Source organism: Xyrauchen texanus, chromosome 10 (genome assembly GCF_025860055.1).
Source record: "Xyrauchen texanus isolate HMW12.3.18 chromosome 10, RBS_HiC_50CHRs, whole genome shotgun sequence".
Taxonomy (NCBI): Eukaryota; Metazoa; Chordata; class Actinopteri; order Cypriniformes; family Catostomidae; genus Xyrauchen; species Xyrauchen texanus.
The window spans coordinates 23,199,002-23,220,947 of NC_068285.1; the positions used below are offsets into that span (position 1 = coordinate 23,199,002).

At 36.7% G+C, this 21,946-nt stretch overlaps 1 protein-coding gene across 1 annotated transcript in view; it reads left to right on the top strand.

Moving 5' to 3' along the window:
• The window catches only part of LOC127650893 (CUB and sushi domain-containing protein 3-like), a 686,283-nt gene that overhangs the window by 571,243 nt on the left and 93,094 nt on the right, over positions 1-21,946 (top strand). The window contains exons 40-46 of the mRNA XM_052136534.1: positions 3,349-3,465; positions 3,577-3,786; positions 4,499-4,687; positions 6,565-6,742; positions 9,987-10,132; positions 18,151-18,231; positions 20,440-20,553. Of these exons, the coding sequence (XP_051992494.1) occupies positions 3,349-3,465; positions 3,577-3,786; positions 4,499-4,687; positions 6,565-6,742; positions 9,987-10,132; positions 18,151-18,231; positions 20,440-20,553 (1,035 nt within the window). The remainder of the gene's footprint in view (positions 1-3,348; positions 3,466-3,576; positions 3,787-4,498; positions 4,688-6,564; positions 6,743-9,986; positions 10,133-18,150; positions 18,232-20,439; positions 20,554-21,946) is intronic.

The window sequence follows — 21,946 nt, forward strand, 5'->3', positions numbered from 1 at the left end:
CACCATCCACCCACAATGCAGTTTAACAGTCGCTAAATGTGCTGCAATAGTGCTGTGCCATGGTGAGTGCTTGAATTAAGGTATTGTCATTCTTTTTTAGCACAAACATCCCTATTTCTATGTAAATTATTCATTATAGATTGTGCCTTATTCACAAAACTCATCTCTATTTGCCTTAATTAGCACTCATGGCAAGCAGGCAGCATATGGAATTTCATTTAAAAAAGATACAGTTTGTTTACATCTTCTGTTGATCCTGGAAACACTAATAAATAATAAATTATGTTTAAAAGTTGGAGAAGAGCATTACATCTAGGCATATAGACGTTGTAGAAGAGTATACTTTTGCCATTTTCAAGAGCTGATTAAGGTATCTGGATCACAGTAGTAGAGTGATGCTATTTAGTCCCTGTAACGTGTTCCAGATCATGGTAGTCTTCTGCATCCTCCACAATCGAGCAATCAGAACAAGCAAATTACCTTCACTACAGATTTTGTGGGCGTTTGCAGCTTTACATGATTGATATAATTCAATTTATCGAATCAGATGCTAAAAAATATGCAGACAGCATGTCTAACCACCCTATCAGTGGGTGCAATTTGTTCTTTGTGAATTCCCACTGTAAATTTCAGGCTGGATGTGTTTCTCAGTTTAAGATTCCCTTTCATCAGCAATTGAATAAGAGGTGCCACAAAGGTTTGTGTGAATTTAGGATAAAGTTTGATTAATTTGTCTCAAGCTACTCCTGTCCTGGCAGCTTTTTTTAAATTCCAATTTTAAAATGCAGAGCATGGCAGAGTTTTCGATCCCTCTATATAGAATATTTTGATGAATTGCCTTGTGTTTATTCATGGGCAACTTTTAAAGACAGCACCAACTAGAACCGCTATGCGCTATGTTTGGCTTCATTTTTCAAATGGTTTAGCCTCAGTCAAGCTGAAAATCCTGGAATACCCAGCTCAATTATTTACCACACAGCTGCTTCTGCACATTCTGAATGCATGTGCTCTTAAAAGTGATCTTTTTAAACACTTGTTTACTGATTCTTTCTGCTCAGCCCAGATGGACCGATAACTCTTAAGAATGAGTTTCCATTATTACAGTTGATTAATCACTAACAGCCTTTTTTCCAAATTTATGTCAAGCTTTTTAGCTTAAATATTATGTAATACCAAGATATATTTGTTTAGCAAAGTGCTAATTGATATATGGATAACCCTTAAATAATCCTTATTTGTGTTGTTTTAAGTGAGATTAAAGTTATAAAAAAAATATAATTCACTTTCTTCTGAGGCTATACTGAATGTATACTGTGCTGCATTATTAATTTTATTTAAGAAGTGTGTAATTTCTGTGTCTCTGTGTTCCAAAAGTAATAGAGTGTAACAGTCTGGTTCCAGAAGTAAAAATCCTATTCATTTTTTTCATAGGAAAATACATTTTTAATGATAGTTCTAAACATTTAAAGACAGAACTACCATGAGCTCCGAGGTTGTTAATCGATAGTATATGCTTCTGTTGAAGCCATCAGCATGTGTTAATTCAACTTAATTGTTTAGAAATTATAGCTGATATAGCTGTTGATTTGAATGTTTTTGGGGGATGCACACCATTCCATCCTCTCCATGTGGAACACAAGATGGAGATTCTCTCTGACTGGCGAGTTGATGTGCCAGACATCTCTCCCTTTCACTGCCAACCCCTCATTTTTCTGAAACATCCTTTGTGGCCAGCGGGCTTTCCTGCGAGACCAAGTTTGTGTCTTTTCTGCAGATCAGTCTGTCACTGATCAAGGGCATCTTGTTTATCTTTTATATTGCTCATGTTTGAGTTGGCTGTCCCTTGACCCTCCCAATCCCCTTTGCCTTGTGTTTAAAAGTAGTTTGTAGACTTCTAATACCAATTTATGCACCAACATTGTTGAGCCTCTCCTGTGCTAAAACTAGACCTCTCTAGCCATCATTCATATCAGGGATTATTTCCATGTTCCTGCTAGAATCACAACTTAATATCCCAGACCTGTTGCTGCTTTTGTTTCATATCCTTAAGTCCTCAAAAAAAAAAGAGACAATAGACCTTATTCACGCTAACACCATCTTTGATTTTTAATCGACAACAAGGTTGTGAGGGATAGACTTATCATCACTTCAATGGCACGATGTCATGAGTCAGGTTTTTCTTCCTTTTTGATTCTCGCACTCACTCGCACGCACACAGACACACACCCACACACACACACACACACACACTCTCTCTCTCTTCTGCTTCGTTCTGCAGGCCTCTCTCTCTACCCGCACCTGTTAGTCACTGCAATCAGCGCTCGCGCTGATTTGCTTTGACACCTGTTTCTACTTTTCCCTAAGTGCGCACCCTTTATCTGGTGTTTGTTCTGGTAGATTCTTTGTCGGATTATTGTTGCATGTCACACGTTACCTCTTCTACGACCTTCATGTCTTTACAGTTTAGTGCTTACACTGTCTTGTCCTGTTTTTCTGGATCAGTCTTGCTTCGAAGTATTATCCGTGCCCTGCCGTTGCTGCTGCATGTGAACCTGTTCGGTTCTCTCTCCCCGACTGAGACTTCTACTCCTGTCATCAAGCCTGCTCCAAGGGAGTCCTGATCTGTTTTTTCATCGTGACAGGAGTCTGCTCTTCTCTTTAAGTTACTCTATCCAGTTCTCTGTGCATTAACGAGAGACTGCCTTTGTTCGTTATATCTTCATTAAAGACTGTTATTTCTGTCGTCTCTGCCTTTGGATCCATCATTTTTCATCGTGACACACGTATAAAGCTGTATAAAGCTCCTGGATCACATCTTATTTTCCACAACTCATGTTGTCTGGAGTTATTTGTATACTGAATGTTCATGGACAGATATTTTATCAATGTTTTGTCTGTGGAATGATCCAAAAACACTTTAAACTGCAGTACAGCCCATTTAAGTAACTAAGTATATCCCTCACAGCCTCGTTGACCAAGATGGCGCTAGCATGAATAAGGTCTATAGCTTTGGTTCTACCAAGCAAATAGAAGTGAGCAGATCAGAATATCTTTGTATTCCAGTGCATGTTCATGCCACTAGTTTTTATTGAGTGCTTTTCTAGTTCTCCTCCTGAAGTAAATGTCTGTACTACAAACTCAACCAGGGGAATTGATGTACAACGAGAATGGGATTTCTGTTGTAGCTGCTTTTAAATTGGTGCTGTATCTCAACTATACCTTTTATGCTAAATGTACTGTATAGGGGGCCATAGACACATCTGTTTCTCATTAGAAATAGCAATTAATCGCTACAACATGGCCATACACATCACGAGTATCAGATTTTTAATTGTACCATATTCACAGCCCAGTGTGGTGGAGCCATGACGGATGTTAGCGGAGTGATTCTGAGCCCTGGTTTTCCTGGAAACTACCCAAGTGGTCTGGACTGCACCTGGATGGTCACGCTTCCCATTGGCTTTGGTACATGCATGTCTTTACATGTCTTTTCATTGTGCATGAATGAGCTAACTACTAGAGTGAAACATATGGCCCTTTATCAGTGTCAAATATTGCTGTTCATATGTTGTTTAGGAATCCATGTGCAGTTCCTGAACTTCTCCACCGAGGCCATCCATGACTACATGGAGATTCGCAGTGGGCCGGCTGAGATGGGTATAGTGATTGACAGGTTCAGTGGACCGCAGGTTCCTGAGTCTCTGTTCAGCACCACCCATGAGACCAACTTCTTCTTCCACAGTGACTATTCACAGAATAAGCCTGGATTTCACATTACATACCAAGGTGAGTTTTTGAAGGATCCCTTTTTCCATTGAGCATGTTACTAAGTGGTGAGGAATGTACATGCGATTGAACCCTAGAATGCATAGCTAACATTCCCCCTGGAACGCTTATGTGGGTCAAAAACTATACATTTAGATACATATTCTGTATTAAACTGCTTGTTTGTGAATGAAGAGACATTTTAATGACAATTTAGACTATGTGTGTGGTTATGGTTTTACTTACTACATAATTTGTTGACAAAATTGGTCTCAGATTTTAAATCTGACAAAACCTCCTTTTTGAAACATTTGTGGATGTACTCAAATGGGATAAAAAACACAAATGTTTGAGGGTTAGGGTTAGTCTATAGTAATTATAATACTGTGCGTGCGTGCGTGCGTGCGTACGTGCCTCATCTCAGTAACAAGTATACTGTAAATCACTATGAATAAAAGCTTCTGCTTAATTGTTGCTTGCTTTTTACTTCCTTAATAAATATAAATCTGAACATGATTTTACAGATAGAAAATCAGATTATCTATTTTGAACCACATTTATAAACTAGGTGTGTAAATACAAACTCCCTTTTAATGTAAAAAATATCAAACTAAATTTACAAACATTCATTTCACATGATGAAAGGTAATGCACCCACAAATAGACTGTAGTGTTAAAATGGGCAATTGTATTCTTCTCAATTATGAATATGTTCTTTTCTGTTTTTCTCCAGCCTATCAGCTGCAGAGCTGTCCTGACCCCCGACCCTTCAGGAACGGTATAGTAATAGGCAGTGACTTTAGTGTGGGCATGACCGTGTCTTTTGAGTGCTTACCTGGTTACTCGCTCATCGGGGAGACGTCTCTAACCTGCCTCCATGGTATCAGTCGGAACTGGAACAATCCTATACCACGCTGTGAAGGTACGTGCTTGTTTTTCTTCTCTACTTCTTACTGTAAGGTAGAATGCATTTTGTAAAATGAGGATGTCTTTATATACTACCTTAATGCAGAATTGAAATTGGATGACCCCAGTTTTTCATGCATGCAGCTGCTCATTGTAAGTTATTATAAAAGTGTCTCCGGTCTCTTACAGCTGATGACATTATACGCTAATGTAAGAGATATGCTCGCAAGTGAGATGTATTGCCTTATTTCAACAATATTACTAAAGGCATAATGTTAAACAGTGCCACGCATCTTTATGGTGAGAGAAAATATACAATGCTTCAGTGGTCAACCTTATTTTCCAGAGCACAATGAACTGATGTCATATCAGAAATATCACAGCTAAGAGATTAAATTTAGAAGACAAAACCTTAAAAGGTGTACTCAGTAATGTTTTGTTCATGTGTTACTGGTTCTTATTCGGCTTCCTAACTATTGATACCACTGTGGTTTTGGACTTCATACTGATACCCATGGGCATGGATCCAGTATTATGTAAAAGCAAAAGTTTTTGGTTACCAATGTCATTGTACAAACATTCCATTCATATTACTTTTCACCCATGATCTAATTATTCTGCAGTCGAAAGTATCAAATAATAGGGTTGTTAATAAACTGAAGTGAATGGTCATGCTGGTCATGTGATCTCAACATGGTGGCCACTACTGGGAGGGTACCACACTTATGTCAAATAAAAAAAACTTTTTCTAGGCCACTGATATGACTAGACCAACAGGTACACGAACAGGGATCATCGATTAGGATTTTTTTCAACTGGCCTGGTCATACTAGTACAAATAGATTTTTATTTGCCCTGCCAACATTTTGGTGTGATATGAGCGTGAAACGATCATCTGTGTTCCGCAACTGCATTCGGGTCCTTGAATAATGTATAACTTGCAAGTAAGAGCAGCTAGTGGACTTTCTGGTGCCCTCCTAGGGTAAGATTGTGCCCCCCTAGTCTGCTTATATGGAGTACTGGTTAGCACCATGTTCTACTAGCTGAACGACAGAAAAATATGCAGTGTAAATCAGCAAAATTCACAACAACAGTGTTAAGTACATCACTGAGCATGCATAAACATGATCAACGAACACACGTAGTGGTCATCAGGCCATCCTTATTGTTTAGCCCTGTATCACCATATGTGTCATAAACTAATAAATTAATGTTACATTTATATAGCACTTTTCTGACACTACACTCAAAGCATTTTACACAGTGAACAGGGGACTCTCCTCAACCATCACCAGTGTGCAGCATCTACCTAGATGATGCGACGACAGCCGTAGTGCACCAGTATGCTCACCACACACCAGCTATTGGTGGAGAGGAGAGAGTAGAGAGATACAGCCAATTAATGGAGGTGGATTATTAGAAGATGATTAAAAAGGGCCAATGGGGGGAATTTGGCTAGGACACCGGAGTTACACCCCTACTTTTACGAGAAGTGCTCTGGGATTTTTAGTGACCACAGAGAGTCAGGACCTAGGTTTAACATCTCCTCCAAAGGACAGTTACTTTTTACAGGGTAGTGTCCCTGTCGCTATACTGGGGGTAAGGAACCACAAAGACTGCAGGGTGAGTACCCCCTGCTGGCCTCGCTAACACCTTAGTGTTACACAGCAGCAACCTTCCTAGGAGGCCTCCCATCCAGGTACTAGCCAGGCTCTACGCTGCTTAGCCTCATTGGGTAACCAGTCTAGAGCTACAGGGTGATATGGCTGCTGGCTAAAATTAAGTTTATGTCTTTCGATGTTAAACTTTTTAAGTGGAAAATTATTTTGCACCTTGATTATGCTTTATGAAAAAAATATGTGGTGATAACATTCCTTTTTCCTGCCACCAAAGCTCTGTGTGGCAGAAACATCACCTCCTTGAATGGTACCATCTTCTCTCCTGGTCACCCCGCTGAATACCCCAACTTCCAGGACTGTGTGTGGAGTGTCAGGGTGCCCCCTGGAAATGGCATTTATATCAACTTCACTGTCCTCAGCACTGAGCCCATCTACGACTACATCACCGTGTGGTAAACTCTCAAATGATTTTCATGAATATGTGATGATGAATTAAGAATTAATAAATATTCATCAGTCTATGATCAATAATAATGACACATTAAGTAGTAAGCCTCCTCTGTTAAGAGATGTTGGGACCAAAAATGTAGAGAAATTACTAACTTGTTTTTTGAGCTGTAGGAACAAAGGGTCTTTTGTGGCCAAACGCAAAGCGCCCTTGAAAGCAAGACATTTACTCTCTGTGTGCAAAACAGCTTTGTGGTCCCTTGGAGTGCACCAAAGCACACTTGCTTGTATTTGAAGAGAGAAATCATCTTTTAAATCCAACAAAACCACTTCCAGGACAAGCTGCCACCCCGTTTGCTTGGCTAGGCATCACAGCATCACTCACTTGCAAAGCATTTATATAAATAGCCTTTTCACAATTTACAAGAGTACATTTTCAGGGTTATATTTAGTTTTTGCTTCTGCCCAAAATGGAAAATGTACTGTACTTTATGTTATTACGTTACACCAGACTTTGTGTGCCCTTGGTTGATGCCTGACATCCACAAACATTTCTTCTCATTGTTTGACTTTATTTGGAATTGGTTGACACTACCCAGGAGTGGTGCATATTTACATGCAGTATATCAGCAATCGGCATATTAGCCAAACATATGGATCTATATTTAGAATTAAGACTTACAGGTTCCCACAGTCATGGAAAATGGAAAATGATAACGTTAAAATTCGAAGAAATCTAAATAATGATTATTCATTCTAATACTGTTCTTGTAGTTTAGAACTTGATTGCAAGTCATAGTGATTTCTGATTTGTGAGCAGCTGAATTAGTTCTGTACATTAAAAATGATGGTCTAAATGATTCTTTAGCAAAACAGTTTAAATCAAACTGATTCCTTATTGTCCTAATCCAGTAATAACGAGTAACTGGAAAGGTCATGGAAAAGTCTTGGAAATGTAGATTTAAACATTTAATGTAGCCTGTATGTAATATGCATATTTAATATTTATATTTCATTTAAATAATTGCATATTACATACTGTATATAAATGTAGTAAACGTTTTATCAAACTATCAGAGTTCCAGATTTTCTTTGCATTAATTTCCCTTTTGATCATTGTCTTTTTTTAACCTTTTAAGAAAATAATTTGCTAATTGGGTATACTGCACATTATTTACTGCCTTTCTCTCCTCGTGGAAATTAAGCCCATTTGCTTTGGTGTTTTATATACACATGTGAGACTCTAAATTGTATCTTCAAATAACAAAATTCTTTGGAGGTTTAGCAGAACCTATATAAATCACATAAGAAAAGAATAATCAAACAACATATTCGATTTTATACTCGTAGTGCTTTGAGGAAAAAGCCCCTAAATTCATCTCCTTGGCTTTGGAGAAAGAACATAGGCCTCAAGATATTTTTGTAACACAGCATGCAACTTTTTAAGTTATTGTTGTACAGTGGCATCTAATAGTTTGTGACCGCATCACAAATCTCTGTGTAAAAATGAAGAAGAAATATTTTAGATTCTGCTCTATTTCTAAAAATAAATACATCTGTGACTTTGACCATATTAACTCCTTATTACAAAAGGTCAGGACACAAGATGCTTTTCGTGATATTCTTAAATCATGCTGAGATAGAATGGATCATTAGGTAATGTGCTTTTTGAACACTAAAGCAAAAGATATACTGTACAAACCAAATTCTTTTAAATATTGAAATTAACAAAAAATATTTACAATTCAACTTTTCACTGTATACCCACATTAAATCATACTAAAGAATACAAAATAGAAGCATTTTAACTAGTGGTCTCTGAATTTTGGATCCCAATGTTTATATTATTGATAGATTTATGAGGGAGATAAAGATAATAGCAAGCATTTGCAGGGCTTGTGTCCTCACAGAGAGAGTTTAGTCTATTCAGTCATTTGGATGAGATGATGCTTTTGACTAATTGTCCTTCAGATCATTGTGACACCCAGTTGCGAGGGAGATGGAATAATGCATTCAATAAAACACTGGACGTATCCAATAATTAATGTAATCTGATCACTTTTCATATCAGAGTTCTCTCTTGTTTAAGAAAATTCCAGAGGGTACATTTATTTATTAATGGCTTCTGCACACCCTGCACTCCACATTGTTTTAAATAATGCATTTTCAGCAGAGATAGAGGTTACTTTATTGCATTTCTTTTTACTTTTTTTTTTTTTTTTGCTGTACACCGTCTGAAATAGAGATTGTATTTACGTTGTCCATTGAAGTGCTTCAGTCTGTTCTGAAACGTAAACTTTACATTTAATAGCGCATGCACCATTCTGTCTTGGGTACTACATCAGTTCCTTAGTGTACTGCTCCTTGTGACCAACTCATGTATCATAGGTGACCTAGATAAAACAGTGTCTTTTGGTTCATTATTACTGCCCTATTGTAGATGTACTATACAAAGACTTGAGCACAAAACCACCATGCATTTCTGCTGGGCTGGCCTATTGTTGAGGGAGAGCTAGATATGGAAGGAGGATCGCTTAATAAACCACAAGACACAGAGAAATGACTGCCTATTTTGGAGACACGCATCTCGCTCATACTTTCATTCAGTCGGTTATATGGAAAATATTGCTGTCTTCGCTTAAAGTTCCATTTCAGACATTACACACAGTGTAATGCATAGTTTTTATTTTTGCTGGGCTACTGAGTTTATGTCCCATTTCAGAGACTGTGGTTTATAAAAACATTATGTCTTAAATATTCAATTTATTTAGTCCCAGTGTAATCGCTTAGTCACTTTTTTGGGGTAATTTATAGAGTGCATTAAGTATATAGCTACATGTGTAAGATTAATTTTTAGGTTGTGAAATGTCAGTTTGATATCAAGCAAACTGGATTTCCAAAACCCAATTGGACCCATCTGTCTGAAATTCTCACAGCTCAACGGATGCCTATGTTATAGTTCATTTCAGCAAAAAGTTAAGCTTTTAAAAAAAAATTTGCTTCACTTTTGGAAACCCTTGCTTTTTACTCTGTCCTTGTGATGCACAATCCCAATTGAGATCTATGGATTCGCAACATTTTCTGACATATTTTAAACTCTAGTACTTAGGTGCTTTAAGTCTTTACTAGCTGTTTCAGACCACACAATTTTAAATATACAAACATTAAATGAGTTAGGACTTAATTACAACTAAATTCTAGATGTTGCAATTGATGAAATGTTAATGTTTTTATTTCAAATTTTTGCAGGGATGGTCCAGACCAGAGCTGTCCACAGATTGGTCAGTTCAGTGGTAACACAGCACTGGAGTCAGTCTACAGCACATCCAATCAGATCCTCATCAAGTTTCACAGTGACTTCAGTGGAAGTGGTTTCTTTGTGCTCAGTTACCATGGTGAGATGTTGCCTTTAATCATACAGGACAGTAGAGAAGTGACAGGAAACAATTGTTAAATCATTTAGGGGTGGGTATGTCTGAGCATATGCACCACCCTCCATGCCACATCTCTGATAAACCACTTTTACCAGATTACTCTACCAAATCGATTACTGCCTAACCATATACTATGATTTTAAAAATGCAAACGATAATGGACTTCAGTCAGGGTAGGAGCTATATTTAATATGTCGCGAATGAAAACTAGGTTGTGAGGATTACAATCAAATCAGTGGAGAAGTCCACTCAATTTATCATACTTATAGTTTTATTATATTTATCAAAAAACATGGGTTGTGAAAATTAGACAAAGACATGGATATTAGATCAAAGACATAAAGACTGTAGTATCCTCTGAACAGAATATAATTCCTTCCATTTTAGCCATGTTTTTATTCACGTCAAATTAATATGGCATCTATCTATCATGACTAAGGTCAGTTAAACCAGTTTTGTCAACTGTAACTATTTAAGTTCTACATCCTTTGTCTCTTCTGTAGAGACTCTGTGTTTTTCACACTTTCATCTATTGATGTCTAGTGGATTCTAAGTGAGACTTTCATGTTCATGTCTTACAGCCTTATGCATAGTGTATGTAAACCACCTTATCATACTCACGTTTATATAAATTATTGCTTAGGCGTGTTTAATAATAATCTAAAAATTGTCTAAGGCTCTTTTCAAGCCCAGAACCTAAGATGACCTGCAAAACAACATTAGAAAACTGGTGCATTCTGTTTCAACAATCATTTGTCAATACAGTGTGTCAGAATAATTTCTAATTTGTCTGACTAACAGGCACTCATAACGGCTTGCTTTTACAATGATTATATTGACATAAGTTGAGCCTCTGAGTAGTATTTATGGTTTGTTACATGCTTTCAAATTGATTCTTGGCCCATGTCAGCTGTCACTCAGGGCTTAATGATTCCAGAGACTTTTTGGAGTGAAATAACCATTTCATGCTGTGAGTCACACCAACAATCAGATCAAACACATTTTCACAGCTCAGAGGATCAACTTTTTGGAAATACTAAAGTAATAATGAGGATCAGTTTAGGTATGGGTTTCTTTGATTAATCCAAAATACATAACATTCTGTTACTCAAACTTAACAGAATATTTCACCCAAAAATGAAAATTCTCTAATTTACTCATGCCTCATGTCATCCCAGATATTACTTACTTTCTTCCGCTGAACACAAACAAATATTTTTAGAAGAAAATCACAGCTTTGTTGGTCCATTCAATGCAAGTGACTGGTGGCCAGAACTTTGAAGCTCAGAAAAGCACATAAAGGCAGCATAAATTTAATCCATATGACTCCAGTGATTAAATCCATGTCTTCAGAAGCAGTATGATAGGTGTGGGTGAGAAATTAACAATATTTAAGTCCTTTTTAACTATAAATGTCCACTTTCACTAACAGCGTTTCACTGTTTTTGGTAATTCGCATTCTTTGTGCATATCGCCACCTTCTGTGCAGGGAGGAAAATTTGTAGTAAAAAAGGACTTAAATATTGATCTGTTCTCACCCACACCTATAATATCCTTTCTGAACACATGGATTTAACAATTGGAGTCTTATGGATTTCTATTATGCTGCATCTATGTGCTTTCTGGACAGTTGCATTGAATGGACCAACAGAACTTTGATATATTTCTAAAAGTGTGTGTGTGCGTGCGTGCGTGCGTGTGCGTGTGTGTGTGTTCAGCAGAAAAAAGTCATGCTCATCTGGGATGGCATTAGGGTGAGTAAATGATGAGAGAATTTTCATTTTTGGTAGAACCATTCCTTTCAAGCGCTTATTAACACTTCATTAAAGCAATAAGCTATGAAAAGCCAGTGAATTTACCACAGTTAAGGGGTTTAAATTTATCAACAATTTTCAGAGTATACCTCAATCTAGTCGCATTTGCAATACAACCTCACAACTTGGCACGTTAATATAGAATCACAAATGAGCATTTATGGTCATTTTACAATGGATTCAAACATGGCTCATCCAATCAGAATTAAGAGTGGAAACTATCAATTTTATAATAATTTTTAATGTTGTGAGTCACAATCTTTATAAAAAATAAATCCGGGGGTAAATCCGTGTTTTGACAGATGCAAAGCCTTTTGATTTGAGATTTTAAAAGTTTTATTCTCCAATCCATATTATTTATTCACTCCATGATTTCTGTTTCTCTGCCCATCTTTTGTAGATTGAATGAGAATTTCAAATTACAAATTTTCCATCTGCAGATGCTTTAGACTGTGATGTGCATGGATAACAAAGAGATAGGATTGTCTATATTTACTTACATTTGCCCTGGGAATACCCCATCCATCATAATGTGTTTAACTTTGATTCTTTATGAGTTGGAGTAAATGTGACACCAAGCTGAAAGACAACTTTATTTCCAACCATCTGCTTTGATATGGATTAGCAAAAATAACCAGACATTAAACTGAAATATTTATCCAGTATTTAGTATGTTATCTAATCATATTAGGGCTCTGTCGGGTCTGCCTATCTGCTCTCTGATGTCGTATCCTCTTGTGTTTTAAAGCCAATCTAGCCAAAGCAGCTTAGACAGGAATCTATGGAATATGATCATGAGCTCGAAATGGGCTCTCAAATACAGAAAGCAGGCCCCTTCAAATTCACTCAAGTTTATTAGCGTGGCTTTACTCAATATTCTGTCCAGACACCAAGGACATCAAAGAGGCATCTCAGAGTTAGAGAATTGCCAAGCAACCCATTTTAACGACTTAATTCTAAAGTCTCATTCTAATGGATCTCAGAAACATATACACGCTATCGACTTCCACATCCCCTGCTCCTTGATTCATCACAAAAAAAAACTAAATACAAAAAGCAGAAGGTTATTGCTTAAAGGGGTAGTTCACCTAAAAAGTACTTAATTCTGTCCTTGACTAACATCTTCTTTGTTCCTTTTGTGGAAGACACCAAATCAAACAGGTTTGGGATGCTATGAAAGTGAAGAAATAATGACAAGTTTTACATTTGTATTAAAATACCCCTTTAAATTTCATGTTAATTTTTCTCCTGTTTCACACCCCCTTGAAAAGCCTCTTCTTGGGAGTAAATTTGTGATTTTAGCCACTTGGCTACTGATCAGAGCTTGTATGTTCAGCTCTCCAGGCCACCCCTTTTGTTGCTGTTCCATTTTGTTCACTTACCCCAAAACAAAATGGGCTACTCATCAGCAGACACGATGAGAAACTGCCACATGTTAAGTGGGCCTCAATAGTTAATTTGTGTTTTCCAACTCTGCCTTCTGAAAGCTGAACTTGCCAGTGTCTTCCACCTCAACTTGTCAGTTCCTGATGTCCTCAAGATGAGGAGCTCAAAGGCTCTTGATATTCATCTTAATCAGTCTGAAGTTTCTACAATTACAGCTTCATGTCAAACCTTGAATAAACTTGTGCGCTCCGAGGCCCTGTTGTATTCACAGATTTCATTAAAACCAGAATAATTAACGTGCCAGTTTTGCAGCGCAAAGCTACTAGGTAATTATCATCAACATTTACAGCTATATATACATTGCACAGGAAAGGCTGCAGTGTTGTTATACTCAAAACAAATGCATTACTCATGCAATCCATATCTGGATAAATGTTCAGTTCATTCCTTCTCTTCTTAAGTGATTCGCTCATTATGCGAGTCGGTTTCTCATGTTTTGTTCTTTGTGATTATAGCGCCATACTCACTTGCTAGGACATTTATCTACTGTGAGTTTGTCAGTAGTAGATGTAAACGATTGATAAAGGTGCTGAGCAGGCCCATTCTGGTGATGCATCGAGTGCTGTGATAGTCACCCTTCTATGCGCCTGAGTGTCACCCTACTTAATCACATAATTATCTGTCACGCAAGTTCCACAGTCATTAGCCCTGACTGGATGCCAGCACAACCCTGCACACCCCAAATTTTATTTTGACACTCACTTAAAAGTTTATGAAGTTCATTGCATTAGTTTTAAAAAATCAAACTAAGTGGCATTTATTTTAAAGAAATATAGCACAAATACTTTTCAACATGACATTTTACATAAAGAAATTGGTCAATTATTTTGACTCTTTCTGGTTGCCAACTTTAGTCCAACATGTCTGCAGTTTTGTCTCCCAAAAATGAAAATGCTCTCATCATTTCCTCCCCCTCATGCCATGCCAGATATGTATGACTTTCTTTCTTCTGCAGAACACAAATTCATATTTTTAGAAGAATATGCTCTGTTGGTCCTTACAATGCAAGTGAATGTTGACCAGAACTTCCCAAAAGTCAGTATAAAAGTAATCCATCAAACTCCAGTGGTAATTGGTAAGTGGTAAGTCTTCTGAAGTGATATGAACAAAAATGTTGGGATAGTCGAGCGTTTACCACTGTGAAACATCACCATTTCTTCTAATAACACTTATTAAGAATTAAGGCACTGAAGACAAGTTTGTTAAGTTTAAAAAGGGGAATTTTCCCCCACTCATCCATTATGCAGGTCTTTAGCTGCATAGTTGTAGGGGGTCTTTGTTGTCTTGTTGTGCGCTTCATAATGCGCCACACATTCTCAGTTGGAGATGGTCAGGACGGCAGGCCTTTCAAGCATCCACACACTCTACTTATGTGGTTTGAAGTTGTCCTGCTGAAAATGCTGGGAAGTCCCTGGAAAAGGCGTTGCTGGATAGCACCGCCTTTTCCAGGGAAAAGGTTGCTGCTCCAAAATGTGTACATATCTGTCTGCATTCATGGTGTTCTCACAGATGTGCGAGATACCCATGCCATAACACACCCCTGGCCCCTTCAGACACTTCGTTTGGACCTGATGCTGATAACAGCTTGGATGGTCCTTTTCCCTCATGTTCATGATATCCATTACAGATGAATGATATTTTTAAAGTCAGTGATTTCTGAGGGATTAGAGATCATGCACATTCAGAAGTGGTTTTCGTCTTGCCCTATACGCACCGAGATTTTACCAGATTCCTTTCATATTTTAACTATATTGTGCACTGTAGAGGAAGAAATGCCCCAAATCCTTCCAATTTGTCTTTGGGGAACATTGTTCTCAAAGTACTGGATTATTTGCTGAAGCATCTGTTGGCAAATTAACAAGTCTCAAATTATCCTTGCTCTTGAAGGACTAGGCTGTTTTTGAAGGCTCCTTATATACAATGACACGATTACTTCACCTGTTTAACATCTTCTGCTTCACATTGCTGTGTCATTTTAACTCGGCAAATTGTGATTAGTCTTAAATTACTCCTGTCTCAACTTTTTTGAAGCATGTTGCAATCATCTAATTTGAAATTACTGTACATTAAAAAAAACTATGAAATTCACAAGGTAAATCATCACATAATGTTTAGTTGTAGTGTTTTCAATATAGCAAAGGGAAATCATTACTTTTTGTTTTTATTAGCATTTTTCATACTGTCCCAACATTTTTGGAAATGGAGTTGTAAAAATGACTTAAATATTGATCTCATTTGTCACACACACCTATCATATTGCTACAGAAGATATGGATCTAACCATTGGAGTTGTATGGATTACTTCTGGTCACCATTGTTTGGACCAACAGATTAAAAATCTTAATTTGTGTTCTGCAGAAGAAGGAAAGTCATACACATCTGGGATGGCATGAGGGTGAGTTAATGATGAGAGAAGTAAAATGTTTGGGTGAACTATTAATTTAATGTGATGAACTACACCTATGGTTACTCTGGACACCTGTTTGAACTTGAGGGGAATTGACTGAATACATGCACTAAAGATCACCATTTGGTTAAAAGTATTTGCAACATAGTTCCCCGTCTGTCGCTCACTTCGACGTTGTGTCGAAGAAGCAACACTAGCGGTCTCTCTTGAGAGCCTTTTGCATATCTGATCTATGAGAAAAGGCCAATGAGAAATTGGCAGACAGAATTTGCATGTCCCGCCACCAGACATACGGGTATAACATATTAATGGCTAAAGTCTGATAACAATGTATTCAGCACAAACTGGGCTACAATAATATGTGAGAAACATGTATGTACATGTTTGTATTTTTAAGAAAATAACGTTAATGCATGGTTTTGTGAAAAAACAAAACGTTAAGTCATTGAAATAAGGCCATATAACACATACTCAACATTTGTCCACAAGACTTTTGAGAACTAGATCTTGTAGCCTATAGTTTTTGCTACAAAATTATGTGAAAAACATCCTGATCACTCATTCATACAAAACAATTTAGTCATTTAACTTTTGTAAGACACTTTTAGTATTAGAAAGGTCATATGCAAGGAGGCGTGAATTATCATGAATGATGTAATTCACACCTGAGGAGACAAAGACCCCTCTCCTGGGCCTATCAATGAGGAATGTGACAGAAAGAGAATGAATATGAGGAGATTTAATTATCAAAATCAAGTTTAAAGTTAAAAGAAGTAATCTGACTATACATTTTCTTTACATTAAGACTTTACTTAATTTTAGACCTACACTACCATTTAAAAGAAGTCTCTTCTGCTCACCAAGACTGCATTTATTTTATCCAAATTACTGTAAAACAGTGATATTGTGAACACTTTTTACAATTTCAAATAACAGTTTTATATTTGAATATATTGTAAAATGCAATTTGTGATCAAAGCTGAATTTTCAGCATCATTACTGCAGTCTTCAGTGTCACATGATCCTTCAGAAATCATTATAATATGCTGATTTTCTAATATGGGCATATTTAAAGTTTATTTTACTAATTTACACCAGAACAGATATTTGCAAGCACAAGCTTTGTTGATGAAAATGAGGCAGTATAAACACTAGTTAAAATATAATCTAAACATTCATATTATTTTTATATTATATTATATATCATATTTATATCATACAGCATACAATTGAAATACCTGCTTTAGCTGAAACAACATTTAAATGTAACTAAATCTTGCTTATTAGGAGTCATATTTCAAATTTCAATACTCTGAATCCTGGCTGGCAAGTCTGGAAACAGTCCCATTGTAAAATATGTACATGTTTATATAAAATAGCATGTCATCTAATTTAAGTAAAACTATATGAATTACTCATCTGAAATTGTATCCTTTGCTGGATCAAGTCACTCTACAAAATGCAAACATTCATCCTAGAAGAGTCCCACTCTTCTTCTGAGGAAAATGTTAACTCTTCGTCACTATCCAGGAGTTTCCTCACCTGTGTATCTTGGCATCTTCCAAACGTGCAGAAAAGTGAATGAACTTACTGTATGACTGTATTACCATATGAATGGCGCCCTCTGCCTGTGGGTGTGATCACATTAGGAATAATTAGCTGAGCCAGGAAAAACTGTACATTGCTTTGTTTTATACAGATTACATTGCAGGAGAATATTTGTTTTAAATTTTAATTGTTTTATTTAAAAGTAGATATTTTAAGCTTTATTTAGGCACATGTTTCATGTTTGTGTGATAAGAACTCATGGAGTTTCAGTTCATTTTTGTGACATGTTTCAGAAATATGCTCGCGAACACAGAGACATCTTCGCTGAAATCGCACCCTTTTTATTTTCTTTATTTTACAAAAGTACAAGGTTTTGTTGTTATTGTGAGTGTACACAAATAAAAATAGACACTTTATGGTCTCTAATGATGTCTTACACTTATCTGTATGTCCCAGAGTACAGTATAGTTTCCGCTGTAATGACGGATCCATGTAATGAAAAAGTGTCTAAATACTTTCGGAGCCCATGTTTAAAATCATATCCACACAAGGATGCGACCAAATATTCAAGATTGGGAGGACCAAATCTGACGTGTCTTTAAAGGGTGGAGTTTTGGAGAGAGGGTGTGTGGTTGAAGTTTGTAAAATATCAGAATTTAGCAAAATGGCTTACAGCATTTTTAAGCATTTGCAACTGTTAGACACACAGCATGAAGAGTCATTTTAAACTCTGTCATCTCATCTTTCCTTGTCTTTCTCTGTAGCCTACCAGTTACGAGTGTGCCAGCCTCCACCAGATGTGGCAAATGCAGATATCTTGATGGAGGACAATGAGTTAGAGATAGGTATGAACACATAGCATTTCTATTACATATGGTTGAAAAAAGGTTATTCTGACTCTGAAGTGCTACCTTAAAGGGGTCATGTCATGTATTTTTTTATGTTCACTTTAAATGTTAGTAAAGTCTTTGTTTGTTTTTGTTTGTTTGTTTTTTGCACAAAAACACACACACACAAAATGTATAAATTATACAACCTTTTTTACCCTGTCTCTGGAATTCTGTCTGAAACACCCGGTGCGATGTACCCTTTAAGACAAGCCCACCTGATTGGCTAAAATCTTTGCAGAGCAAACAAACAAAAATGTGGTGAAAATGAAAACCACAACTTGACATCACAATGTGGTCAATTTCAAAATGAGTACTTTTTGCAGAATGGAAACAATAAATGTTCTTTTTAGACTGGAGAGGAAGTTTTGAGTTCTGAAATGTACAGTGTGTTTTAATATTACAATTACTTCTTTTATGAAAAAATATCATGTAAAATTTGATTCCTCACTACCTAACTCTTTTAAAGTAAACCAAGTTTGTGCTGTGAACAATTTACCTTCAGATAAAATTTGTTTCATTTGTCATTGTATAAATTTTTCAATGTTAAAATACACCTTTCTCAGTTTAATACGCAGAGTCTAAAAGTGACAGGAAATTGTTAATCACTACTTCAGTTCACCTCTATAAGCTCTCACAAAATGTATCATCTTTTACCTCATATCCACCCCCTTAACCATCTGTTATAGGAGTCTTGAGTCATTCCAGCCAGTAGGGGTGGGTAAAAATATTGTTTTTCCGATTAATCGCGATCTTCATTTGAATGATCTCGATATCGATTCTCATATCCTAAAAACGATCTTTCGCTCAGTGCACAACCCTCTACTACAATGAGAAGAAATCATTTGCATTTGCAACCAAACTTTGTGCTATGCGACAAAAGAGAATATATTTGGCAACTGGCTGGTATATGTTTACATTTCACTCACCAGTAATTGTGTAGTTTAGTCGTGAATTGTTCAGCAGCAAGATACTTTTACAGGGTGTTGAGAGTAAAAGTCGTTCCATGTAATGTGCTTCCAAGATGAGACACACAACCCATTTGTCATTGAATTCTGTCTCTTTTAATACCCTTTCTGTTCTTTACTGTCAGTTGTTTATTAAACAACTACAACTACATTCTAATCATACATGGCATAGATGAGGTAAAGCCATTCGACTTCTCTCAGTTAACATGCACTCATTTAAGACCATACCGGTTTTAGCACGTGTTCAACAAATCAATGTAAACACTTGTAAATAGTACAAATCATGATATATGAAATATAATATCTTATAGATCACATACATTTATTTATTCATTTTCATATTATATCATATTTATTCATATCATAATGACCAAATTGATGAAAAAGTATTAAAATATAATTAGTAAATATGTATATTTTCCTAATGTAGTTATAAGGTCTCCTGTATAATTAACAGCATTAGCTGGGAGGTAATTTCTTTTATATGTAAGCAAAGGACAATATAACTTAAATAATCCCATATGAATCGATATTGAATCGAATCAAAATCCAAATCAAAAGCTTGTGAATTGGAATCTAATTGAATCAGGAAATCTGTATCAATTCCCATCCCTACCATCTGTCAGTGCCAAAGTAACTACTAAATTAGTACTGTAAATAAGAGACCCATTCATAGCTCAAGAGTTCTCATCCACAGGCATGTTGGCATTCTTAAATATCAAGTCTGGCTTTTTTGATCGGTGGTACAGAAATTAGGCCAGTACTGTAAGCAAGATGGATTCATGTTACCCTGTTGCCTAGACACTGGCACTGCATAGGAATGCTCCTCTGCATAAGAACACTCCAATGCGTCATACTTTTGATGTGCTTACACGTGATTATTTTTACATAGATGCTGGAGGTGGAGGGATGTTGGGGGGGTTGTCTTGCAAAGCCAATGCAAGCAATTCATTAGCCAGGGTTGCAGATTCTGATGTCTTACAGCTCAATTATCACTCTTCAGGTTTAATATTAAAAAAATATATATATATATATATCCACCACCATATTACTGGCATTTGTCTCCATTAAAGCCATAAAGGTTGGTTAGCTGTCCCACCTAATTATTACAGACGCTTAATCATTGTAAGTCTCTCTCTCTCTCTCTCTCTCTCTCTCTCTCTCTCTCTCTCTCTCTCTCTCTCTCTTTCTCTTTCAGGTGATATTGTACGGTATCGTTGTCACCCTGGATTCACCCTTGTTGGGAGTGAGATTCTGACATGCAGGCTAGGGGAAAGGTTACAGATGGACGGACAACCTCCTTCCTGCCAAGGTAAATGTATTCTTCAATAACAGCTCTGTCTTCAACTTCGTAGACAGCTATTTTGGATGAAGGGACGTCCTGTTTTTATTATGGTGCCTAGGAAGCCATACTGGCTTCCTAGGCACCATAATGCCATGTCAAATGATCTAGAAGTGATCTTTAGACATAACCAAGCAAATTTGAATTTTTAAAATTTTTAAATTTCACTCAAAAATGAAAATGCTCTCATAATTTACTTACTCTCATGCAATTCCAGATGTGTATGACCTTCATTGGCATGTCAGTATCTTCAGATCCCTCGGCTGGTCTGATATCGGCAGGGGAAAATGTTTCACTGCACAATGTTTTGAGTGACTCAGTAGGTGTTTTAATAAACCAGTGAACAGCGACCACCCATACTGTAGCATTAGTCACTTAGACCATTGATATGGAATCTGTGAAATGTTAGTCTTTCCCTTTGCGATGATGCCCGCGGATGTAATCTTAAATTTTTCAATAGGTTGAGGCATCCAAGATAAGCACACGCTAGCACCATATTGAAAAAGAAATCAATATAAATAAATATATAGCAAAACCAATTAAGCTTCTGTATAACATTCCTCCTCTGTTGTAAACAACACTGCACTTCCATATTTTGCTTATTTTAAGTGTCAGTTCTCGCATGAACTTGCCAAATGTTTGCGTCACACAAGAGGCAGCTTGAACTCCACTCTCGTAAACATGCATAACACAGCTGGCCTGAAACAAACTTTATAATGCTTCAAAATTTTGGCACCCATTCACTTGCATTGCATGTACCAACAGAGCTGAAATATCTTTTCATTTGTGTTCTGCTGAAGAAAGTCATTCACATCTGGGATGGCATGATGGTAAATGATGATAAAATAAATAAAATTTGTGAACTATTCCTTTAAATTCCATCATCATTTCCTCACCTTAATGTGTTCCGAAACGATATGACTGAATTTCTTCTGTGAAACACAAAAGTTAGGCAGAATAAAATGTATCGTTTTGTGTTCCTCAGAAAGAAGTAAGTCATCCGTGTATGGATTGGCATGAGGGAGGGTAAATAATGACAGAATTTTTATTTTTAGGTAAACTATCCCTTTAATAACTAGTCATAAGTAAAAAAAAATAAAAAAATCTGTTTAATTTAATTTACTCCTTTCAAACACTCCATTGGGTTTTATTTTATGTTTTCCATCAAACTCTGAATTACAGAGAGGATATAATTATATGTTGGGAAGCATCTGTGCTACCTTCAAAAACCTACCTGATGGACATGCCTTGTTGCCTTCCTACCTCCGGCAGCATTTTTAAGCTCTCGGACACAGCCAATATGACACAGACCCACCAGCCTCCATTAACTAAGATTATGTGCTGATTATGGCTTTTCTTTCAG